The sequence below is a fragment of the Microcaecilia unicolor genome, chromosome 3 (genome assembly GCF_901765095.1).
Source record: "Microcaecilia unicolor chromosome 3, aMicUni1.1, whole genome shotgun sequence".
Lineage (NCBI taxonomy): Eukaryota > Metazoa > Chordata > Amphibia > Gymnophiona > Siphonopidae > Microcaecilia > Microcaecilia unicolor.
Window position 1 is genome coordinate 175,779,827 of NC_044033.1, and position 26,889 is coordinate 175,806,715.

Below are 26,889 nucleotides of genomic sequence, written 5' to 3' on the forward strand. Positions count from 1 at the left end.
GGGATTTGGAATGAGGAGAAGAGATAGGTTTAATCTAAATCATTACAGTTCACATGCACTGTTTGCATACAAAGAAAATGATGCACATTCTTGCTGACAAAATCCCAAAGAGCTTGCAGGTGAGGGTTTGAATGTAGGCGATGGGGGTGTCAACATTGACCTCCTAATGTCATTTCGCAGCTTTCACACCTTTAGCTGTAGCAGTGATGCCCTTGAGCTGCCAGCTTGAATCTTCATAGATAACATTTCAGTATCGGTGTGGATGCTGTGCAGTAAGTAGATACAGTGATGATCTTGATAACTGGAAAAGAATGTTGAGCAGAGCACAGACAAGAGGTACAGAGGATTCAGGATAGGAAGATGGAAGAGGTACATTTCTGAGAAAAATTTTCAGTGCCCTTTATGTGGGTCAATTGACTCATATGAAAATTTCCACTCTCCTGCCCAACTAAAGGCTAAGGGGCCCTTTTACAAAGGCATGCTGAAAAATGGCCTGCAGTAGTGTAGACACGTGTTTTGGGCGCACCTGTAAAAAACGCCTTTTTAAAAATTTTCTCCGAAAATGGACGTACGGCAAAATGAAAATTGCCATGCATCCATTTTGGGTCTGAGACCGTACCGCCAGACATTGACCTAGTGGTAAAGTCTCACACGGTAACCGGGCAGTAACGACTGCCACTTGGCACGCATCCAAAAATAAATATTTTCCAGACATGCGCCAAAATTGAAATTACTGCAAGGGCCATGTGGTAACCAGGCGGTAACTCCAATGTGGCGTGCGTTCGGCGTGCTTAGGTGCCTACGCGGCTTAGTAAAAGGGCCCCTATATGAACTAGTCTCAGCTAGATCCCTCCCCAGTTTAGGGACCAGTGTAAAGTGCACTATATTAGTAACACCTGGGAAGGCATCCTTCTCTAGAATCTCATCATAATAGGTCTTTAAGGTGGAAGCCTATTTATTTTATTTTTTTTTTAATCATGTTTATTGCAATCCAAACTGAGTCAATTTACAAACAGAATGAAACAATGCGACATATAAGAAAGACATCGCCTGGGTTGCGAGTTTTAAAGTTTGCCCCAACTAAACTCCCCCTCCCCTACCCTCCCCCCTCTCCCAACCCCTCCCATGCCTTCCCCCCTACCCGTTCCTTATCAACCCGTATCTTATCTATATTAACAATTCAATATCTTGCTACGTGCTACAGGAGTGAGAGAGTCCCAAAAAGGAGACCAAATATTACAGAACTGTTCGCCTCTTTTAGAGGCCAAGTCCGGGATTCCTGTCTTCTCAAGTGCACAGGCTTGAATCACAGCTGATCTCCAGTGGGATATGGTTGGACGGTCCGCCGCCAACCATAATTGCAAAATGACTCGCTTTGCCATCACCATTGTACATTTCAAAAAACTTTTAAATCCTGTTGGAGCCGGGCTTTGTATTCCAAATAAGTCAAACAGCTGTCTTGGAGAGGATTTCCACGTCGTGTTCCAGAGCTGAGACACATGTCTGTTTAATTCAATCCAGAACATTTTGACTTGAGGACAACTCCAATACATGTGTCCCAGATGTGCATTGGTGCCTCCGCACTTTGGGCAAGAATCCGACTTCCGGAGGGTTGCTCTGTAAGCTCTGTGAGGTGAAATGTGTAAGCGAAGCAAATATTTATACTGCAATTCCCACCAGGCAGCGTTATCCGTAGTTGCATACAGCGATTTGAGGCATGTACTTATATGTTCCGGCTGAAGGTTCAGCTGTAGCTCTATATTCCAGGCCTGGGTCACCGCTCAATGATCCAGTGGTTCAAGTGCCTCTCGCAGATGGTGATGGAAATAAGTCAATGGCACTCTTAACTGCGCGTCTAATCCCAATAGTTCATTGAGTCTTTCCCATGAGTCAGCAGTTAGAGATGTTGAAGGCAGTGAATTTATATAATGCTTCAACTGTACATATGCAAACCAATCATTCCCACTCAAACCGTACTCCTCTTTCAAAGCTTCAAATGATTTCAAATCCCCTTGTTCAGTAACCACATGAAACAAATATTTAATTCCCGCTGCGGCCCACCTCCGGAAATGGAGCGATGAGCTCCCCGCCAGGAATGCCAGGTTTCCCTGGAGCGGCAAAAGCACCGAAACAGAGGAATCCAACAGCTTTAACCCACCGAGCCGCTTCCAGGTAGTACGCAGCGGGCCCAATACACATTTGAGTGGCCCCAGTTGAGTCATGTCTATTGAGGGCGCATGTAGCCAGTACGAAAAGTGAGTTTTTCCCAAAAGCTTGGTTTCTGCTATGGTGCAAGAAAAATAGTGGGTGTTGTGAAACCAATCAGATAAGTGTCTCATACTGCTGGCCATGGAAAAAAGCCTGAGATCCAAAAGCCCCAGCCCCCCCCTTCACTCGGGGCATCATTACTTTGGAGAGTGGCAAGCGAGACTTCTTCCCCTGCCATATAAAGTAGTTTTTTTTCGCAGCCACTTTCCCTCATTAGGTCGCAGTAAAAGGGGAAGCATCTGCAACACATAGGTCCATTTAGGAAACAGAACCATGTTATAAAGGGCTATGCGGCCCAACAGGGTGATCGGGAGCGCCTGCCATCTCTGCAAAAGTTTCGTAGTCTGCAGTTTTAAAGGCACAATATTTTGTGTATATAATTCCGACAGGTCTCTGGGGATATAAACCCACAAATACTTAATTTGGGATTGTTCCCACTGGAAAGGGAACTGGCCCGCCCACCCTGCCCAAATCTCAGCTTGTAGTGGGAGGGCAACAGATTTTTGAAAATTTGAGGGAGAAGCCTGTGAGTAAACTGAATTCATCTAAAGTCGCCAACAGATGCTGCACCAATTTTTCAGGTCGTGTCAGAGTCAGGAGGATATCGTCCGCAAATGCTAGCACTTTAACCTCCTGAGTCGGCATGGTGATCCCCGCAACATCTGGGTCTTTCATAAGTGTACTGAGCAGAGGCTCTAGATACAGCAAAAACAGCGGGGAGAGTGGGCAACCCTGTCTTGTCCCTCTCTGCAACCGGAATGCTGCAGACTCAGTCCCGTTCATCACTATGCGCGCTGAGGGGCTGGCATACAGGGCCGCGATCGCCTCCATAAACCAGCCCCCCAGGCCTACCCATTGTAGCACTCTAAAAAGGTAGTTCCATTGCACCTTATCAAACGCTTTTCAGCGTCCAAACTCAACAATAACAACTGTTCTTTAGTGTTGTGACTGTGTGCCATGGATAAGAGGACTTTTCGCACATTAACCGTCGCCTGGTGCCCTCGGACGAAGCCTACTTGGTGCTCACCAATTAAGGACGGCAAATGTTGCGCCAATCTCTCAGCCAATACTCTTGCCAAAAGCTTAATATCAACATTGAGCAATGAGATTGGCCTGTAAGATTCTACCTGGTCCTGAGGCTTGCCAGGCTTCGGAATGAGGGTAATTAAGGCCTCGTTTTCTCGCGGGGAGAAGAAACCACGGTCCACTACTGCGTCATAGTATGAGACAAGGGGGCCCACCACTTCCGAACCCAATATTTTATAATACTTGCCCGAGAACCCATCCGGACCAGGGGCTGACCGAAGCGGAAGGGATTTTACGGCCCTTTGAAGCTCCTGCGCTCTAATAGGTAATGACAACTGTTCTTTTACTCTTTGTTCTAAGCGCGGCATACCTGCATCTTCTAAATAATCGTCTATAAAGGAGGACTGGGGTTCTCCGCTATGGGAATAAATTCTTTGGAAATAGTCTTTGAAGACCTTTGCTATCTCTGCCGGGTGCGAGATGCAGGATCCAGTACCCGAAGTAATATGGGAAATATAGTTCTGCGAGGTCTTTGCTCTCGCTACCTGCGCCAGCAATCTTCCCGCCTTATTGCCAAATCTCTGAAAGTTTAGTTGCCTGGCAAGCAATAATCCCTTATATTTTTCATGAATCATAGAATTTAACGCCGCCAAGGCAGTTGCCATTTTCTCCTGGTGTTCTCTAGATGGGTTAATTATGTGTTGCCTTTTTGCAGTCTTATAAGCTAACTCTAACCGCATGATGCCTGCCGCCAGCCGTTTGGCTCGTGCACTCATGAATGTGATAACCTCACCGCGGAGTACCGCCTTGGAGGCTTCCCAAAACAAGGTTGACGACGTGCAAGAGGGCTCATTAGTCTCTACATAAAACTGCCATCAGGTTCTAAGGTGCCCTATGAATTGTCAGTCTTGATACAAATGCGAAGGGAATCGCCCGGAACTCGCCACGGGCCCTACCGTGCCAATGGTCAATTCTATCCCAATCAGAGAATGGTCGGAAATCTCCGTGGGGCCAATGAATAACTTGTGTGTCCTGAAAAACCAGGAGCGTGCCAATAATATATAATCAATGCGGGACCACGATTGATGGACCGTGGACTGGTGAGTATAGTCCCGCGTCGCAGGGTGCAACAATCTCCAGGGGTCAACTAACTGCAGAGAGTTACACAAAGCTGACAGGCCTCTCCCTCCCCCCACCACTGCCACCACTCGGGCAATGCAGGGTCCATCACTTGGTTGAAATCTCCCGCCCACACCCACGGGGCGTCTATGTGTTGCAAGCCCAATGCCACCAACTGCTGAAAAAAGGAGGGAGAGAAGGTATTGGGCCCATATACTGTGCATAGATAAAATTTTGTTCCCTGATAATTTACATAAAGCAGCACCACTCACCCATCAGAGTCCTTATACACAAGCTTGGTCTGACAGGACACACCCTTTTTTATGAGAACAGCCACCCCATTCCTACGGTTCCCAGAAGAAGAATAATGACATTCCCCCACCCATCTCTGGCACAATTTCGCGTGTTCACTATCCGAGAGCTTCGTCTCTTGAAGACAAGCAATGGTAGCTCCATGCGCCCTCAACTGTGACAAGATCTTATAGCGCCTGATTGGCGACGTTATCCCCGCCACATTCCAAAGCAATATTTTAAGAGATGATTTTCCCATCCTCTTTTGTTGCCACAAGTTTCCACATCCACCTCATTCGTTCATTATATAGCTCCGGGGGCCCAGCCTCTCCCCGGAGCATCCTCGCCCATACGTTTATCCTTTGAGTCTCCCTCTCTAAACTAATCAATCTCCCATAGATTCTCCTCCCATTCCTATACTTCCCCAAACTATTACCTCCCACTTGATCCCCCCCTTAACCACACAGACTCCTGACGCAGCATCTGCTGCACGGAGAGTACAGGTCACAAAGTGATAAGGGCCCCCCCTCCACGTCTACGCACTCTTACCCCATACATACACAGTCAGTCAAACCACACTTACATTAAACAGTGTGCACTCCGCCCGCCACAAAAAAAAAATGTCACATAACCCCAAAAGAACTCAACTTCTAATTACTGGTGAGATATCAGGCAGGGCTTGGCCAGTGATTACTCCAATTAATGCATGCCACTTCCAGGCTAGCAGGGTACTACTCCTCAGTCCGGCTGTCCAGGGCTTGATACTGGAGTATCCTGCAACATTTTCCTTGCTTCTTCAGGAGACTGGAATGTTTTCCATCCACCCTCCATTAAGACTTTCAACTGGGCCGGATAAAGCAGCATGAACCTCTGTTTTTTCTCAGCCAAGTGTCGACACAATGGCCCATAAGCCTTCCTGCGCGCATGTAGGGCAACAGAGTAATCCTGAAAGATTTTAACTCCCACGCCATCGAATGTTAGTGTGTCCCATTTCACCCGCGCTCCTCTCAGTATTTCTATCTTATGTAGAAAATTGAGGACCTTTATGATCACAGCTCAAGGCCTGTTGCCAGTGACCCTGCGTCCCAGTCTATGAGCTCTTTCCAAGCACAGGGGTCCGGCACTATCAGATAGAGCAAACTCCTGTTTTAACCAGCGCTCCAATTGTGCAGGCAGTTGGCAGTCCTGCACCGACTCTGGGATGCCGATCAGGCGCAGATTGGACCTCCGCGATCTGTTCTCCAAGTCATCCAGGTGCTGCGCCTGTTGTTTTAGCTGGTTTTGGAGCTCCGTGATTAAGCCAGTTCTGCCCAGAGCCGTGTCTTCCAATTCAGACACCCGCACCTCCAGCTCTCCCGTGCGACGCGTTGTTTCCCCCAACAGCATTTCAACTCCCTCGAGTCGCTCAGAAATTTTAGTAAGTTGCGGTTCAAGTGCAGACTTAACCGCTTCTGTAATTTGTTGTAGCTGCATCGGGTGGAACTGCGGAGGTGGGTCTGACACCGCGCTCGACGCCATCTTGGAATCACCCGAGCCACGCGGTTTGTCCATGCCTTTTTTTACTGTTCTTGCTGGCGTCACTCTCATTTCTCGGGTCACGAACGTATCCATAGACTACCCTGGGCTGGCACACCGATTCTGGGGCAGTTTCGCTGCTATTATTAGCCGTTAATGGCGCGAAAGTGGAGGGGGAACCCTGGAGAGATGAAAGCTGCGACTTCCTCCCTCAGCTCATCACGTGACCTCGTCTTGGAAGCCTATTTATAAAAGGATGTATGTTGCCTTTACAAAGTGGTCTTAAAGTTATATGCAGAAAGTGAGGCACCCTTTGGTCAAGTTGTATGTTTCAGTGTATCCCTAAGTGAACAGATGCTGACACGACTTAATTTCTTTCTGCAATTTTTAATGCATAATTATGTTGTATTTGCAGGCCTTTTCTTTTTAACTGATTCAAAATAAGAAAACAGTGAATATAGCAGGTGCCAAACTTTGGATACTGTTTCAGTCAGTACTTTAACACCACATAAGAACATAAGAATAGCCATATTGGGTCAGACCAATGGTCCATCTAGCCCAGTATCCTGCTTCCAACAGTGGCCAATCCAGGTCACAAGTACCTTGGAGAGACCCAAATAGCAACAACATTCCATGCTACCAATCCCAGGGCAAGCTGTGGCTTCCCCATGTACATCTCAATAACAGACTATGGACTTTTCCTCCAGGAACTTGTCCAAATCTTTTTTTAAACCTAGATACACTAACTGCTGTAACCACACACTTCTATTTGTTTTAAATTTCCATGTAATTTCATTGAGTGTCCCCTGGTCTTTGTACTTTTTGGCAGGAATAAAAGTCATACACTAAGAGTCTTTGAGGCCCTTTTACAAAGGAGTGCTAAAAAATGGCCTGCGGTAGTGGAGACACATGTTTTGGGTGTGCGCAGAATCATTTTTCAGCGCACCTGTAAAAAAGGCCTTTTTTACAATGTTTGCTGAAAATGGACATGCGGCAAAATGAAAATTGCTGTCTATCCATTTTGGGTCTGAGACCTTACCTCCAGCCATTGACCTAGTGGTAAACTCTCACGTGGTAACCGGACAGTAATGACCTACGCGTGTCAAATGCCACTTGGCGGGCGCCCAATACGCGCGTCTGAAATTATTTGGCCGTGCGTATCGGACGCGCACCAAAAATGAAATCACCGCAAGAGCCATGTGGTAGCCAGGCTATAACTCCATTTTTGCATGCTTTGGATGTGCGTAGACGCTTACACGGCTTAGTAAAAAGGCCCCTTTCTGTTCTTGCTTTGGGAATGTTTTCCTACTTTTCTTTGCATACATCTTCCAGTTCTGTTTTCTTAGGTCTCTTTGCATGCTTTGCATTGTTGAGATCTCCGTAAATAATAATAAAGTCTGGGGACTATAAAGGTCATTCCAAAACCTTCATCTTTCTTTCCTGGTTGATTTTTTGTTGCTTAAGGGATACAACCTGTGGGACTGTAGCATCTAAGATATGTTGATATTTAGTTGAATGCATTCTTCTGTCCTCCCCCACAATATTTCCTGTGCCTCTGGCTGCCACACAATCTGAAAACATAACAGATCCACTCCCAAATTTAATAGTTGGCAAGATGTTCTTTTCTTTTGTTTTCCAAATGTGGCTACGAGAGAACATTTCAATTTCTGTTTCAGTTTTTGTGGAGGTGTAAGCCTAATGGTTAGAGCAGTGGTCTGAGAACCAGGGAAGCGAGAGTTTCAAATCCCACTACAGCTCCTCGTGATCTTTGGCAAGTCACTTAGCTCTCCTTTACCTCAGATAGAAACTTAAATATTGAACACTTCAGGAACAGAAAGATACCTGAATGTAAACTGCTTTGATAATTTTGGGCTTGCACTATATAAGAAATAAACTAATAATAATAATGGGGGCGCTAGTGAACTGTAATGATTAGATCTGCCTCACCCGTTTGGGCAGCCAGGGGCTCTCTCTCTCTACTATCCTGGATAGAACTGCATACCCCCTCTAGATCCTTAATTACCCCAACCTTGAATCTGCTCATGACAGGCTTACACCGTCAGGCAGTAGCAACCTCCCCAATTAGAAAGGAGCCCAGTATTCAGTAGATAGAGTAATATAGTTTATTAGCATTGTCATCTCACCCAAAGATGGTACAGGCAAGCAGGTATTAATATGATGGTACAGCAGTACACGGCACGTCTCTCTCTCCAACCTTCTGAAGACTTCTCTTGTAGCCTTCCTTCTCCCTTCTGATTTAATACCTCTCAGACTGCTGCTTATATACAGTTTTGGCCCTATTCATTTCAATGGACCCTTGCTTTGTCACCAGGGCTCTTGGCCCTTATCAGTTGATAAGGATGACTTCTCAAGTTCTCAAGCTCTAACTATAAACAAGATATGGTCAGAGCGCATCTGTGAGATGATCTCACAGGTCATTTTTCTGTCTTCAGCTCTCCCCTCCCCTTGGGATGCTCGTCCTACGTACATCTAACCCCTTATCAACTTCTATTAGCCAAAACATCTTTCTCATGACTTCTCACAGGTGCCAGTTCCAGAGCAAATGCCCCCCCTCCCTTGCCAGTTCAGCACTTGCTACAGTGAAATGTAACTGTGTCAAAGGTGATCTCTGATTTTTACAGGCCTAGCTCTCTGGGAACTCATTTCAGCTTGAGCTGCGGAAAAATGTACTTTGTATCAGAGATGGTGTTTGATTTCTAAGAGAGGCCTAGCTCTTTAGCCTGGGCTATTGGCCTGTATTTTACTGAGAGCAAGGGCTAGCATAACTCTTCAGAACACAGACGGAAATGGCAGTGTAAGAGAGGAGTTCCGTTGGAATCACAGGAAAATATCTATTTCCTTGACTTTTCCACTGTGCAATTGGATTAAACCTGCCTGTTTCTGAAGTGCAATGGCATCAGGAAAAGGCAACAAACGTCCAGAGCAGGACCCACGGCCACCTGCAAAACAGACTGCCTGTAAGACCGATGACGACAGTTCGCTAACGATTCTAGAAGAGATCAGGGAAGTAAAAACTCTTCTTACTGATTTTAAAGACGACATCACTGAAATAAAGGAAGATTTGGCAATTGTTAAATCAGAACTTAACCCAATTTAATATAAGAATTTAAACTATCATATTGAAGATGTTTTTTAAAAATAAGATAAAACAAAAAATGACAACATTTTCAAAGGATTAAAAATTCAAGTATTTCCAGACGTTTCAAGGGAAACGCAAAAACGACGTCAGAAATTTCTTCAGATGAAACAAGAGACACTAAAAATCGGAGCTAAATTTTTCCTTAAGTACCCATGTAAATGTTTGGTCACTTATCAGTCAATGAAATATGTATACTATGATCCTATTCAACTCTCTTCCTTTATAACATCTAAAACGAATAAGATAGAGTAACAACCTTTGTCTGTTTGATAGTGAATCTGTTGCAACCGATATATGTGTTGAAGTATTTCCTTTATATCTCCAATATAGCATCATTGGACTCCACTTGTGGACTTTTCTGAGGTTAAGTTTTTTTTCTTTGTTTTTCCTTATTAGAACTACCTTCTACTAAATTTATTTATTTATTTATTGCATTTGTATGCCACATTTTCCCACCTATTTGCAGGCTCAGTGTGGCTTACAAAGACCTGTAATGGTATCACCATTTCAGGGTACAAAGATACAGTTGGTGTTACAGAAATATCAAGAGTAACAAGGCTAACAAGTCAGTCTAGTCAGCAGTTATAGAAAAAAAGATTGTCATAGTAAAGAAGGAGTGATGCTGTGTTGTAGTTTAGTTATGGATTCTCGTGGTAGGTTTTCAACGATTTGCGAAAGTTGGTTAGTTCGTGAATTGATCTCAAGTGATTTGGAAGTGCATTCCATGGCTGCGTGCTCATGTAGGAAAAGCTGGACGCACGTGTTAGTTTGTATTTATTCCTTTGCAGCTGGGGAAGTGTAGATTGAGAGTTTTTTTTAAGCTTGTGTGATGTAAAAATGTAAAATATCAATAAAAAAAAAAAAAAAAGAATTTAAACTATCAAAACCAAGTAGCGTGTGATGGAAGAAAACATAACTGACCTGAGGCGCCATGTTAAGCGCATAGTGCACTTAGAGGGCCTTTTACAAAGGTGTGCTAGCATTTTTAGTGCACGCTAAATGCTAGACACGCCCATACGAATGTATAAGCGTCACCAGTGTAAAAATGCTAGTGCGCCTTTGTAAAAGGGGCCCTTTAAGCATGGGCTCGAAGAGGTACATAACATAGTGCGGAGACAAAATTTTTAATTACTTGGGTTACCGGAAGGTTAGAAAGGCAACAATCTTAAATCTTATGTATATAGCTTTATACTACCACTATTGGAGATAAAATTCGACTTCCCTTTTGAAATTGTGTCTACCACATGTGTGTCAACAAACTGGAATAACAATGACAAATTCCCTTGGTTGATTCTTGTAAGGCTGTTACGACAAACACATTATGCAAGCAGCCAAAGCGTGTGCTCCGATTAAATATGAGGGCCACGACATCATGTTTGTTCCTGATCTCAGCAAGAACACAGCACATCTAAGGCAGTCGCTTTGTGTATATAGGCTGCGGCTAAAGGAACCGAATGCCAGGTATGGCCTCTTTTATCCAGCAAGACTGCATGTCACCATCAATAATAAAACAAATGATTTTACAGATCTGGATCTGCCGGCTAATGCGATTTATTAATAACTAGTGGAACCATGCCTGTTTCCTCAACAAGGAAACGGGCCCTAGAAAGGCTGTCATGTAAGCTTTTTTTCTCTCTCTCCCCTGCCCTCCCCTCCATGTCCAGCGATTCTTCCCTCCCCTCCTCTCCATGTCTAGCGATTCTCCTCTTCCCTGCCCTCCCATCTGTGTCTCGTGATTCTCTCCTCTACTGTCCTCCCATCCCATCCATGTCCATCAATTCTCCTCTGCCTTCCCCTCGATGTCCCACGATTCTCTCCTCCCCTCGATTTGTACCTGAACGTTCTCTGGCTGGCTGGCGCTGGCTTCCGTTCTGTTCGTAACATCCCTCCTGACGTCAGCTCGCCTCCAGCATTCCCTTCCCTCTCACTGTTCCACCCTCAGACATCATTACGTCTTGACGCGAGGGCAGGACAGTGAGGGGGAATGGAACGCTGGAGGCTGGCTGACGTCAGGTGATGTTACGAACCCAGGCAGCCAGACATGGAACTTTGGAGGTGCAAATTATTATGTAGTATCTTCTGCATTTATAACGACTATACTATTTTACAGTAGTGTCATAACCGATTATGGCACACAAGAGTTCTCCAATACTCTATTGTTCTTTACTAGATCAGATCCATATGATATGGTTCTCAGTGGAATTGTTAAGTATTGATTGCATATATACATTTCTGAGTTATTCCAGTTTCTTAGATCAGAATAGTTACTGATAACCTCTCAATGCCTAAAACAGCACATGGTTTGGTCCTACAAGATTTATCAGTTTAGTACTAATATAATAACTGTGATGTTGCTGTATGAGCTTTTCTCTTGTTCTGTGCCTCTTACCTCGATGACCCATTTTACACTCTATACACATGTTTTCTTGGTATAGGGTTACTGGATATCATGAATGTACTGTTCTAATATACTGTTTCATGTCACCTAGGGGTCCTTTTACTAAGGTGCGCGGAAAAATGGCTTGATGTAGTGTAGGCGCGGGTTTTGGGCACACACCGATCTATTTTTCAGCATGCCTGTAAAAAAGGCCTTTTTAAAAAGTTTTGCTGAAAATGGACGTGCGTCCATTTCGGGTCTGAGACCTTACTGCCATCCATTGACCTAGCGGTAAAGACTCACGCGGTAACCGGACGGTAATGACCTACACGTCTGAAAAGAACAATTATTTTTTGACGTGCGTATCGGACACGTGCCAAAAATTACCACAAGAGCCACGCGGTAACCGTGCGGTAACTCCATTTGGCGCACGTAGATGCTTACGCGGCTTAGTAAAAGGGCCCCTTAGTTTTAAAACTATTCCTACCATTTATGGTGGCTCGTCAATGTATATCTTTAAAATAAGCAAGGTTCTCTTATATATTTCCAAATTTACTCCTGACATAACATTAATACAAGAGACGCATTTGACTTCTGCAGAATCATCTAAATTCCTTACTCGATGGTCTCACCCACCTCTCTTCTCCCCTGCGGAGAGGAAAAAGAATGGAGTTGTGTTGTTAAGGGAAAATCAGATAAACAAATTCTTTCCTATTCCACTGACATAAATGGATGCTGGATTAAGGTATCTTTAAATGTTAACAGCACCAAATTAACTATTGTAAATATGCCTCCACTGACTATAGACAACCCAGCATTCTTTGAAGAGCTTGCAGATTCAATTATAACTGAAGGAAATACCCCATATATTGTAAGAGGAGATTTTTCAAAACAAAAATAAACAAATAAGGCAATTTGCTACATACAGTCATCAAACTTTTATCGTTTTATCCCCCCCCCCCCATTTCCTCCCTCTGTTTATGCTTCAACATTTTAACATTAGAACATTGTACTTCCTTCTAATGGATTGACTTTATTAGGCAATAACATCCCGCTGCCCAATTAGGCTATAAATGTAAGAGGAGATTTTAATATGCTGTTATATCCAGAAATGGACAGAACATCATCTGCCTCCTATGTGAAAAGCAAATCTTGGTATGAACTGCATGATATCATGAATCATTTGAATTTGACAGATCCGTGGCACTCCTTGCATCCCTAGGATAAGGACTTCACTTTTTTCTCTCCTCTGCATTCCTCATATACGAGAATGAACTACTTCCTAGTCTCTAGTCATCTATGCAAGTTTATCAGCTCAGCAGAAGTTGAATCCATAACCATTTCAAATAATGGTCTTATATCATTACAATTGAATGGTATTGCACAAGTTAACAAGAAACCATTATGGCGCTTTAATTCCTCTTTGCTTGATGAGGAGGACTTTCACCCGTATATATCAGCAATCAGTGACTTTTTTTGAATTCAGTAGACTGGAAGATACAGGTTGGTTCAACTTTTGGGACTCATTTAAAGCTTACAAAAGAGGAGTGATTATATCTTTTTCAGAATTTCTAAATAAGAACAAGAATAAAGCAATCAATGACTTAGAAAAAGATATTAAAACCATGGAAGCCTTACACAGCATACAACCCAGTGATTTAGAGATACATGAATGCCTGTGCAAACTCAGACTCTCATATAATAATATCCTAAGTAAACGTGCAGCCAAATCATTATTTCAACAAGCGACTACATATTACTCAGAGCAAGAGAAGTCTGGTCACCTGCTTGCTAATTATTTGAAAACTAAGTCTGAACATGCTAATATTTCTAGCATTAAAACTTTTGGTGATCTACGATTAAAATGAGGCTATTCTTGATTGCTTCTTTAATTCTATAAAGGATTATACACTATTCAAACATCTCAGGACCATTCTTCTCACTGTTTTCTACAAAACATTTCTCATCCTACTATTGATGAGCAGGATAATGATGCTTTTACTCAACCAATTACTAAAGAAAAAGTATTGGAAGCCTTTACACACATGGCCAAATGGAAAACTCCAGGCCCTGATGGGATACCTGTAGAATTCTACCTTGCATTTGAATCAGTGTTGTTGACCAAACTGACTGATCTCTATAATCATCTAATGAAATCTCAAGAAATAGCTAGTACGTTTACAGAGGCTACAATAATTGTAATGCCTTAATGAGGGAAAGATCTGTAGCTAGCACAGAGCTACAGGCCTCTTTCTATGATTAATGTGGATGCCAAAATATTCACTAAAATGTTAGCAACAGGTCTAGAAACTACTCCACCGAAAATTGTATCACCTGACCAAAATGGTTTTACGAATGACACAGCATCAACAGATAACACTAGACTCTTTAGTCATGTGCTATCTGAAGCAAACCAATCATCAACACCATATGTGGCCATAGGCCTAGATTCTGAAAAAGCATTTGATAGGGTTGAATGGTCTTTTCTGTTTGACACTATGGCTTGGTGTGGCTTCAATCAATCAGCGATAAATATCATCAAAGTTTTGTATCATGCTTCAACAACAACTATACAATCAACTATCTAAACAGTTTCATCCGTCTAAGGACACTAGGCAGGGTTGTCCCCTGTCTCCACTACTTTTCAACATTGCTGTTGAACCACTTCTTGCAATAAAAAATAATCCTCTTATGCAAAGAATTTCTTCTGGTGAACTTGATATCAAACTATCTGCCTATGTGGATGATATATTAAAATATACAACTCCCAGCTCCATCCCTCATCTTCTGGACACTATTAAAGAGTATGCATTGACCTCTGGTTATAAGCTAAATCAGACTAAAACAGAACTTAAGCCTTTAAACTGCCTGGAGATTCATCAAGAAATTGAACAGTTTAACTTCATATGGGCCCCACATAAAATAAGATATCTTGGCATATACTTTGGTCCCATCATCGAAGAAGCCATACAGATTAATACTGACTTATTACTTGCCATGGTTAAAGATCTCACAACTAAATCTTAGACTTAGTTGGTGGGGACGTCTGGCCACAATAAAAATGATGATCAGTCCAAAAATCAATTATATTTTGTGTATGCTACAATACTTAGATAGATCCATATACACCAGAATTGAAAAACTGCTCATGTCTTTCCTATGGCAATATAAACCCCAAAGAATTGCTCTTAAAAAGCTTACAGCCTTTAAAGCAGAGGGGGGGGGGGGTGTAAACTTTCCTTGCTTCCACGCTTACCATTCTGCCTTTATTATGAAACAATGTAGCTCTTGGATTGTTGATACTGAGCAGAATTTCCCTTTGGAAAAAGAAAAATGGAGTGGCTATCCGTTGCGTCTACTCCCCTTCTCGTCCTTTCCATATTCTAACAAATGGGATGAAATTACAAAAAGTTCTAGGTTGGCCATAAAAGACAAATGGTTACAAATGACAAAAGCACTGGTTTGGAACAATCTACACATTAAAATCCAAGATACAACTCTCAGTTGGAAAATGCTGGAATATGGGCAATCGTACACCTAAAACACAAAGATGCTTGGCTTTCCTTTGCTGATTTGCAGTGCAAATATGACATTACCTTCCCTAGTGGCTGCAATTGATTCACTGCCTAACCATGTCTTCTACTCACTGGAGCTACTCACAGTCAGGATCAATTATACTCAAGTCTTTTCACTACCATTTCCTCCGTTAAAGGTTCTATTTCTAAATGGTAGAAAATCTTACAAAAAGCTAAGTATACTAGACCTGTGAACACTGAAGTTGTATGGGAAGCTGATCTATCCACCCATCTGTCAGATTGGGAAATGTTGTGGCTATTAATCTTTTCAATCAACTCACTAGGCTGTCTCTACACAGTCTATCTTCTTCTTATAAAAAATAAAAAGAAAGAGGCACAGATCTGCATCGTTTTGAGAAGCCTTTTAGTGATTTGAGCTACTTACTTTAGCATCTATAAGACTGTGCTAATGTAATATTTTAATATGATGAATTGTTTTTATAGTGCTTTTTAACGTTTTATTAGTTTGAGTAAATGATAATTTGTAGTCTTGCTGCCTCGCTATTTGTGAAGCTCTGGCGTTTTTCTGTAGTGATATTTGAAATTTTTAACAATGTTTTAAGTTGTTTGACCTTTGACCTGTAGAGGATGAATAAAAGGTAGCCAATAGGAGTGTATATGTGTACGCTGTTTGCCACAGACAAGGAGTGCAGACTTGTTAAGAGCAAAGTGGTGAGTGAGTAATTGTTTGCTGACTCTGTTGGATTATTCTTCCTGTTTTTGTGAGCTACCAGGTTGTGACTAAGCAGTCGTATTTATATTTCTGTGGAGTTTATTTTGGTTATATAAGTGACTATTAGGGGAATAGTAGTATTTTGGATTGTGTTATATGCATAGGCGCCCGGTATAAGAGGCTTGGGGAGGCTATGCCTCCCCAGCCACAGCAGGATGGATCAGCAGTTTCTATAGAAATGCTAAATAGTATTAATAGTAGTTCTCCTGCGAGTCCTGCTGCTCTGGGGGGTTTAAATAGCAGCAGCTGCAGTGAAAGCCGTCTCTAGCCATGTGTATAACCAGTTGTAATTTGATTATCTTACTGCTGGGAGAGCAGAGCAGGGGGGTTGGCTGGAGGTGTCCTGGGTTGCCAGGGAGATATTTAACTAGGATCATGAATTCCTGCACATGAGCAGTTCACACCAAAGAGACTTGCACTGACCCCTGAAATTTTAAAAGTGCTAAAAAGAAGTTTTAAAAGTATTTGCATTAAATCTAATGGCAGAATTTAGGTGCTAGGAAGTGGGATTGGTATGCTATGTACTCAAATTTGCTCAAGCCATATGCAAATTAGTCTGTTTTTGGGAGGTTCTCATTTGCATATTTATGGGTAAAAATTGTTGGAAATGTTTACAGCCTTAATGTTAGGGCATGGCTCTGATCAAAAATGTGAACTTTGATCCAAAAATGAAGGGTTTAGCTAGTGTTTTTTGACTAAAAATTCCCATTAGAGTGTCTGTATGTTAATCTGCATTCAAATAGAGCTCTCTGATTGGATGAGCAGCTCCTGTTAGAAAATCTGCCCGGGAACCGAGAGGAGAGGAGAGAATCGGGTGGGTGGGTGTGGATGGCTGGATGGGGGGCAGGGGAGAGGAGAGAATCAGTGGGTGGGTACGGATGGCTGGGGGGGGGCAGGGGAGCGAGGACAAGAAATGAAGAAGAAAGGCAGAAAGTAAAGAAATAAATGGAAAGGAAGCCCTGGAAATGGAGTTAAGAGGACAGATAGCAGCAGAATCGGATACTGGGCCAGCACGATCAGAAAACCAAAGTCACCAGACAACAAAGGTAGAAAAGATCATTTTATTTTCATTGTAGTGTTTGGAATATGTCCACTTTGAGAATCAGGTGCTCAACATTAAAAGTTTATATTTATTTACTTATGTATGGCATTTTATCCCACATTAAACATGAATTAGGATGTTTTGTGGCTCTACATGAGAATTGTGATATTATGATCCCTTGTTTCATATTGTTGACGGTCTGCATTTTCCGTATGGGTGGTATATTGGTGTATTAGGATCTGCCCAGTGTAATATTTATGGTACAGTAAGGTTCTGAGTGTGTTTTTGCACAAAGTTGTGCATAGTGTTTTGCAGTTGAGCGATTGTGGTTAGTATATGCTTTGAGCAACCACTTTATTCTTTGACATATGATACATGTCTAATATCTAAATTTAATAAAAGGTATTAATTGTGACTTTTATTTTTATTTATGTTTTGTGTGTGTTATCAGACAATTATGGATTTAAGCTCCACCTCTGGCCCCACCCCTAACCCTACCCCCTTTAGCCTCCCCAAACAGTTGGGCCACCGACCCCCTATGGTTATATGTAGTTGACTCTCTCTTACCACTATGCACTGTAACACAATCCTGAATAATACCACTGTATAGTTAGTTGTTTTGAGTTAGTACTGATGAACTGCATGGAGCACTTTGCATGTAATCAATATTTTTATTTATTGTTTTATTCTTTCTATGCACATGACATCACACTGAATATACATGTCCTTTGCATTTAAGGACTTTTATGTGTGTTCAGGCAGGCTTGTTTTATGTTTTTAGTTCATGGTATTTAATTATTTGTTATTAAGAGGACTTTTATGTATGTTTTGCCCTTCCAGTCTGCCTAGTTATTCTGCTAAGGATGTATCCCAGTTGGCTGCTTGTAGGATATAATTCCTCACCATAATCAGTTTCCTTGTCTGCCACTGTATTTTATTTTTACTTTCCTGGGTAGATGAGCATACAGGTGCCCAAGCAGTCCCACCCCCTATGTCTTATCAACCAACTTTGTAACAATTCTAAACAGCTAGTACCCAAACAAGTAGAGCTGTTTCTCAAACATTTGGCTGCCTATGTCCCCATGACCCTTCTTGGATAATATTCTGCTCCTCCAGCTCAGGTTACCTCATGGTCTGCAGTGTCACTAGGGGTGTAGTTATCAATATGGGCTACTTGTAAGACGTATTATTTTACCACTAACTCGTGTTATTTTAGCACTGGTCCCATTTTGTGCAATTTATTTGGATTTTTGCTCACACCTTTTTCAGTAGTAGCTCAAGGTGAGTTACATTCAGGTACACTGGATATTTCTCTGTCCCAGGAGGGCTCACAATCTACGTTTGTAACGGAGGCAATGGAGGGTTAAATGACTTGTCCAAGATCATAAGGAGCAGCAGTGGGATTTGAACTGGCCACCTCTGGATTGCAAGACCGTGCTCTAACCACTAGGCCACTCCTCCATGAGACCTAGTTACTAATAACTGGGGATAAAAGTAAAATAACACATCTTAATGATAGCCCACAGTGATAACTCCCATTTCCCCTTGGTCATGCTCCATTTCTGCCCCTTGTTTTCTCCTCCTCGCCTTGCTAGACAGTACCTGGCCAATTCCAACATGCTGGCATCAATCTGATTAGGGTTTTAGTGATTCTCAAACCTGTCCTGGGGGAACCCCAGCCAGTCAGATTTTCAAGATATCCACAATGAATATATACATGAGATAGAGTGGCGTACCAAGGAGGCAGTATATGCAAACCGATCTCATGAATATTTATTGTGGATAGCCTGAGAAAAATGTCAGATTCCAATCAAGTGAATCAATTGCTGGTTCTGGATTCTTATTACGCTCCTTAAGAAGAGCGATATCAAGGTATCACTACAAGTGAAAATGTTTGATCTGCTGTGAGCAAGGTGTTCTGTTTGAGCAGATCAAGCACCTTCACTTGTAGTGATACTTTGATATCACTCTTCTTAGGAGAGTAGTAAGAATCCATAACCAGCAATTAATTGATTTTGATTGGAATGTGACAATAATATTCTGTTTTGACCTCTGATGCAGGCATATGTTTATGCCGAAACACAGCTGTGTTGGGTATACAATTGATGCTAGCAATAAAGAATCATCTGGTTCCCATTTGTGATTGTTGACTCCACTTTTTATTTCATCTGTGGAGGAGTTTTTCCTTCTTTTCTTCTGTGTTTTGTGGATAGCCTGAAAATCTGACTGGCTGGGGTTCCCCCAGGACAGGTTTGGGAATCATTGTTTTAAAGATATTTTGGTGGTTAATTTGTGTCTATGGTGTCACTGGGTTGTTTATCCTTTATTCCCAGTATTGCTTTTCTCTTTCTGCTTTGACTTCTAAGAAGCTGAATAGAGGAAAAAATTCTACTTGCACGCTTACCTTGTTTCCTTTTTGGACAGCTAACACATCGCCGGAATCGGTCTGACCATAAATTTGAAGACTTTGACATTAGAAAGCCATCCTCTACGTTGACCGGGGAAGCAATTGCCAGGATTCAGGACATACCCCATGTGAGTTCTGTGCACTTTTGATTTCTCCAAGGTAGAGGGATGCTTCATATCAAATGATGGAACAATAATACATGAAATCAAATTTGCTGGTATAAAGGAGGCCAGCATATTGAGGCATTACAACTTGAGAGGGTTGATGACCTTGCCTTTCTACATGGAGTGGTAGTGCTAACATCTTTGGGATTGGTCTTCTGGAGCTTTAACATCTCCTACCTTTCCAAGGTATCAGGGACAATAGAAATATTTTCAGCTGATAAAAAAGTGCGTTGGAAGTTTTGCGCCTCTGAGGATCACAACCATTCTCTAATGCTAGTGTTCCCCAGTTGGGGTGAAAGCCAGGCATGAGCCTGGAATTCACCTTAATGAGATTTAGTTTCTCTTAACTGAGGTACAGATAAAAGTGCTGGAAAATGCATGGTTTTCACTCCTTCCTTGCTCTGTTATTTTTAGGAGGTGGAGAAGGCAGGCCAGCTGAAGAAGACTAAGATAGCTGAGGGTGGAAGAAAACTCAGGTACTGAGGGGTACTTACCAAGGATGTGGCTCCCATTTATGGCTAAAAGGTAGAAGATGAGCCATGAGTGCATCTCTTGGTTCCCTGCTGAAGTGACTTACAAAAACCAGTGCAACAAAGAGAACAGAAACAAAGTCCAACCAGTCATGAGTCCTGCTCCTCATTTTCAGTTCAGTGTATGAATATTACCCCACCTCTCTTTACAGGAAGAACTGGGCCATGTCCTGGGTGGTCCTTGCTGGGAACAGCCTGATCTTCTACAAGGAACCCAAGGTCCAAGCTCCAGGGGGTTGGGTAAGCACCAGTGAAGCCCGTAAGCCAAGCGTAAGATTGAGGGTGGCTGAAATTCTGTTCACTTTTACAGGATGACCAGATGGCTGCTTGAATACTGGTAGGGCTGGCTCAAGGGATAGTGGCACCCTGAACCAACTTGCTTTGGTGGCGCTGCCCTCCCCCCCCCTCCATTGCATCATTTTTGGCACCCCTTTCCTCCTCATCCCCCATGCGTTAGGCATCTCTCCCTTGGGCCGGTATCCCTCTCCTCCCCCACCCCCAGTCTAGTCTCTTTCCCCCTCCCCATGGGTCCAGCACTGCTACCTCAACTCTCTCATTCCCCCGCAGTCCTGTAAAGTTTATGTTGGTTGCTGGCAGCAACAGCAGCAGCAGCAGCAGCAGCATGACAGGCTGCCTTTGGCCATCTCCTGGGTCTTCCCTCTGCTGCATCCCACCCATGGGAAATTGCATCAGAGGAGACAGTATATGGCAGAGGGAAAACCCAGAGGCTGGCTGAAGGCAATCTTTCATTATGCTGCTGCTGGTGACTGACGTAAACTTTACAGGACCACAGGGAGGTGGGGGAGAAGTGCCAGGTCTGTGGGGAGAGGGAACAGAGATGGTGACAGACCAGACCCGGGCAAGGGGAGGTGAAGAAAAAGACTTAACCTGTAGACCAGGTGAAGTGAGAGGATGGGTATTTTGGTGCCTTTAAGCGCTGGTGCCCTGGGCCAGAGCCTCACCTGGTCCAATTATTAACCCAGTCCTGAATACTGGGACCTCTGTTTTTTGTCTTCATAATCCAGCCCTGATTTTCCATTTGCTATCCCTCATGTGTTCAGTGGGACCACTAATGCCAGGGTGCATTGCGATGGGATTGTGGAAAACCAGCATTGGACTCGCAATTTATGATGATATGGAATTGGGCTGTCAACCTCTGATTTCTCCTTTCAATCTTTTTGTTTTTAGAGGCCTTCCGGTAGTAAGCCAGAGAGCAGTGTGGACCTGCGAGGTGCTGTCCTTGACTGGGCACGAGACATGTCGAGCAGGAAGAATGTGATTCATGTGAGTCATCCTGGGAGCCAAATCAAATAGGCCATGAATGTACTGCCTAAGTAGAAACACTGGTGTGACCTCATAGAGTGAGGAGTCTTGTTGACCACTCACACTGCAGTTTTCATTCTTCGGGATATTTGAAAGTCATTGAAAATTGGAGAATTTAAATGCAAATGGTCCTTAAGAAAGAAGCCCAAGGCCATGTAAGGTCATGCCTTTTTTATGCAGTTAATACACTGCTTCAGTGCTTACTTGTTCAGTCAATGATGGATTTGTGTGTCAGGAAAAACTCATCTGTCATTGAGAATCATCAAGACTAGAAGGCAATTTTCAAACTTCATATGGTGCGACAAAGTCTTCAGTTACTTTTTCCCCAGTTTTCAAAGCAAAAGTAGTACTTATGCTTTGAAGCTTGCTATGGGTACAATGTACGAGCTTACACTCGCAACTTTTTCTGTGAGTAGAAGTTTGCTGCAATAGTAGATTGGAAAATGTCATCTATGCATGTAGTTTTTGTTCTTTGACCTGAGCACAAATGGAGGCCCTTGGGAGTAGCAGTGATTTGTTCCAGGGTTGTATAGATCAGTATCAGTGGTGGAGGTTGGGCTCAGAGCTGAGGCACAGTGAGATGAAGTGACTTGCTGAAGTTCACCTGGGAAGTCACAGGATTAGAACCCACTGAGTTTTGTAGGATAGATCTTAAATGCTGCTTAGCAGTCAGTAATGTTACCAATTCTTGCTTATTGATATTTTTTTGTACCTGTTGCAGCTTCGTATGGTGACCGGGAATGAGTTTCTCTTACAGTCTGATAGCGATGCAGTCATTCAAGACTGGTACCAGATCCTTCAGAATGTCATTGAAAGACTGGTAAGTACATTCTACATCTGGAATTAAAGGTATACAGTACACCTCAAAGAAAATGGGTAGTATGGGGCAGGAGAGAGTTTTAATTTTATCCATATTTCAGAAGCCAATTTTCAAAGCCATTTCTGCAGATGAAATTGTGTTAAACATAATGGGGTCAATATTCAACCCACGGCAGTATGCGGCTAGTAAGCTGCCTCTAGCCGCTGGCTGAGCTAACTCTTGATATTCAGTCTGGGGCAGGTGCGGCTCCCAGCATTGAATAGCCAAGTATTTCCGCTGACCTGGAACTGGGTACTGGCCGATATTCAGATTGGTGCCCGGTTAACTTGCTCCATAACTTTATGACCACTGTTAGGCTGTCCTAACTTTATGCAGTTACTTAGCCAGTTAGCAGATTAAAAATTGCTGCTAACCAGTTGCCGCTCCACTCTTAATCTACTTCCAGCCCACAACTAACCTATGCAGATAGGGGATGGACGGTTAGCAGACTTATTCAGCTGCACTAACTGGTTAAGTGCTGCTGAATATTGGGTGCTGGATCACTCAGCAGGTTTTAACTGGGCAGGAGCCTCTCCCTTTTGAATATTGACCTCAATATTTTACTTGTAGAACTGGAAAAAACACTGTTGAATTTGTCATTAATCAGTAGAAGGGGGACACTAAAAAAAACTATTGTTGTAGCATTTAATTTTGAAAGGGAGACTCTCTTACAGGAGAGAATTAGGGAAAAAAAACTAAAGGGAGCGATTGCCAGATTCAAGTTACATGGATGTTATTTAAAACTACTATTTTGGAAGCCCAGATAAAACATGTTCCATACTTTTATGAAAGGTCAGAAGAAAACCAAACAACTGCCAGTATGATTTAATGATGAGGTGCAAGATGCACTGAAAGCCAAAAGTACCAAAAAGTAAAAGGGGAACAAACACCTAATCTCTAACAAAACAGCCAAAAGGTTAAAAAAAAAAAAAAAAAGTAAGACAAACCTGTGGCAAAAGACTAATGGAGCTAATATTGAGACTGTGGGAGGCAGCCTAGCTAACTGAATGTGCTGGAATCCCCCAGTCTCGGAGTTGGAGTATGGAGAGAGGAGATCTCTGCACTGAGACTGCTCAAATCCTGTGAGCAGTTATTTTTCCTGAACTCCCCAGATACTACTTAGGTAGTAGGAAAGTGTTTGGTTAGTTTTAATGTTGATTCCTGGTTTTTTTTTTAACCTGTTATTGTTTTCTGTTTACTCCTTTTCACCGTTCAGTTCTACCTTTTTATGATAATAACCTATTAGTTTATTAGCTCTGTTGTCCTGGACTTACTCAGAATCCTGGTAGTTTGTGTTCTTGGTCTGTGGGTGTTTTTTAGGAACTGTAGGACCGCTGGGATTGTGGCCCCAGTGTCCTTAGAAAACATCGGAATTAACTTGAAGATGGGAGAGTCTCCCAGAGGAAAGCGGGACCCAGTGCGGTGGGTGGAGGGTGCCAGTGTAGGAGCGCGTACACAGGTGCGGGCGGGCCTGAGCAGTTCTGGGTTGGACCTTTTAAGTGGTCATGGGGTTAGCCCTAGGAGAGTGCTAAGTGTTTCATGATAGACATTGAATATCCGGTTCGTTTTTGGTTGTTTTAAACTGACCAAGCCGATATTCAGTGCTGGCTGGTTAAGTTTATAGTGGCCAAAGGTAGGCCTGCTATTTCGGTGGCCCGATTTGGCCGGCAAGGTTAGCCAGCAATGCGCTGAATATTTACGGATAGCCAGTTATATTGTGCAATATAGCCGGTTATTCACTAAGCACTGACTGTGAATATTCAGCGGGAGATAACTGGCTATCTCCTGCTGAGCATTTGCAGATAGCCAGTTAATTGGCCAGGAGCTGTTCCTGCCTGGTTAAATAGTACTGAATATTGGGGGTGGGGAGGGGGGATAATAAAAACAACACAGAGCTGACAGAGAATTTTTTATGCAGGCTATTGGATCTCTTATAGTACCAACTATTCCAACTCTTGAGCCTATCACTGTGTACTAAATCATCTGTCTGCTCTGTTGGCAACTCAATTTTCTTTATCAAACTTTAACAAAAGCTTTATTAATTCTACAAATTAAATATACCCATGAATTCATAAACAGATTGTAGAACAGTTTGAAAATAAATCGTAGAATTTATTTTTTTCATGCAGTGTGTAATGTTGTCAGAAGCTGTGGTGAAGGTGACTAACATAGTGGGGTTCAAAAGATATGTTAATAAGTTCTTGGAGGAAAAGTCCATAAGTATTATTATCCAGGTAGAACTGGGAAAGCCATCATTTATCCTTTGAAATGAGCTATGAGAAATGTTAATCTATTTTTTGTGATCTAGTGGATACTTTGTGCCTAGGCTGGCCAGGATGCTGGGGCTTGATGGACCTTTCTCTGACTTAGCATGCCTTTCTTATGTTCTTGTAGAATGGGGTAGTTGAACATTCCTTGCCAAGTGTGTTGTAGAGTAGCACATGTGCTTTCACTCTCATTGAGCAAAGGCACTTCTAAGGTATGACTTAGGGCAGGGATTCAACAATGTGTACTTTTGTATTCTGCATCATTCCTCCAGACACGTGGGGTAGTATTACCCTATTAGGGTGCTGTACATCCCACTACTAGCCAGTACTGTATTTCTCAGTCTTCAGCAGATGGAAGGCGAGGTATCATTTGCAGACTGGATCTGGATTTGTAGGCCCTGTTAAGGAGAGTGGTTGAGGAAGATTCCCTGCTTGTCTCTCCTATTGTGCCATAGGTTGATTAAAAAAAAGTAATATATAAAATTAAGACTGAGGAGACCAGCAGGGTCTCTCCTTACAGTCTGGGGGTACATAATCTGGGTGATTGGGTACTTCTGCCTTACCTTGCAGCTTTCTGACAAGGAGGCTTGGGCTTGCTGCTTGTGCCTCGGCTCTCTTTCCCTATTCCTGGGAGAAACCTCTTGAGTGCCTGAACTGGGAGCAGGACACCACAGGTTAGAGAGAAGGCATTCCTGTGTGCAGGTGCTGCTGAGGAGTGGCTGCAGAAGTCTGGACATCATGTTCCACGGCAGTGCCAGGAGAAGCATAGAGAAATGGAAGAGTTTCCAAGGCCAAGATTATGGTGGTGCAGAGTGAACATGACTAGTGCTGCATCTCCTGTGGCAACTGCCAAGGTGGCTTGCTGGCAGGGGGGCTGGTGCTGCAGATGTGAATAACAGCGCACTGGAATAGTTTCCAGGGTTAACACTACAGCTGGCAAAGGACAACGTGGCAACTTGTCAGATCACAGTTCAAGTGATAGAACCATTATGGGAGACCTGATCTTTGGGAGGGGGATCCACCGCCATTGTAGATTCTGAAAGCTCGGACACTGCCCAGGAAGAGCCCACAGTTTTGAGCTTGACTTGAAGCACAGGGGATTGCAGACATGTAAAATCTCTCTTTACTTCTGATATTCTGAGAATAATGATCATTTCCACAGTACTGAGTGATATTGATTATCATTCGTCATCTTCAATTACTGCAAAACATTGTTATTAGACTAACTAAAGGGGCATGGAAATGGGATCATATAACCCCGCTATTAAAGGATGAACACTGGTTGCCAGTAGCTCACAGGATCTCTTTCAAGATTATTTGTCTAGTTTATAATCTTTTTAATTTTGGGACGCCTACATCCCTATCTCAATATATTATTCCATATACTCCATCTAGATAATTGAGATTGCTTCAATAGAATCTTTTAGTTGTATATTCCTTTCACAACATTCATTTGGACTCGATAAGAGATTCTATCTTTAGTGTAGCTGGCCCCTCTGTATGAAACAGTTTTCCAAATTAATGTATGCTTAGAACCCTCAGATACCCGTTTCAGGAAAAATGTGAAATAATTGTTATTTCAGGGTTGCATTTGGTACCTAGCAATGTAAGAAGGAAAACAGCAGTGAACTCTTCAGCTCAGCAGGTGCATGAACCTTTGTTTTGTACTCTTCTGTTCAGGTTAGTCACCGCACCAAGAACATTTTCCAAGGTTATGTTTATAGTGAAAGGCAAGAGTCTTGATGCATCCCTACGAGGATGATTGGTTGGTTGAGCAAAGTTGTAGAAGGAGAGTGAAGAGACCACAAGAAGAGTGGTGCAATTTCCACAAGAATTGGGATGAGTTGTAATATCATCCAAGAGCAAGGTACCATCATAGGTGATAGATTATCTCGTAACCCAGGTGTTCCTGACAGAGGAGAGGGCACAGAAATTACAGGGCCAGACCAAATGCATACTCAGGAGGTTGCAGCCCAAGGTCTGGGATTATCTGCAAGTATTGGGGTCCATGGAAAGTGATCCTGGAGTTGATCCTGTGGAGCCAGGGCTTACGTGCACCTCTTGAAGTTTGTTCAACATAGATGCAGAGCTTGAAAGTGTATTTATTGCTTTCCAGGAAGGTGAAGCTCAGTCTATTGTGGTGGCTGCATACATTGAACCTGATGTGAGGAATACCTCTGGAGGCACCCACCTAGACCTTGGCGATAACAGCTTGAATGGTTGGAGGACTTAT

At 42.9% G+C, this 26,889-nt stretch overlaps 1 protein-coding gene across 4 annotated transcripts in view; it reads left to right on the top strand.

Annotated features, from left to right (window-relative positions):
- Nucleotides 1–26,889, top strand: part of ARHGAP9 (Rho GTPase activating protein 9) — a 223,037-nt gene that overhangs the window by 128,510 nt on the left and 67,638 nt on the right. For all 4 annotated transcript variants that reach the window (XM_030196623.1, XM_030196625.1, XM_030196626.1 and 1 more), the window contains exons 7-11: nucleotides 19,531–19,641; nucleotides 20,092–20,153; nucleotides 20,360–20,447; nucleotides 21,396–21,491; nucleotides 22,252–22,350. In XM_030196623.1, the coding sequence (XP_030052483.1) occupies nucleotides 19,531–19,641; nucleotides 20,092–20,153; nucleotides 20,360–20,447; nucleotides 21,396–21,491; nucleotides 22,252–22,350 (456 nt within the window). The remainder of the gene's footprint in view (nucleotides 1–19,530; nucleotides 19,642–20,091; nucleotides 20,154–20,359; nucleotides 20,448–21,395; nucleotides 21,492–22,251; nucleotides 22,351–26,889) is intronic.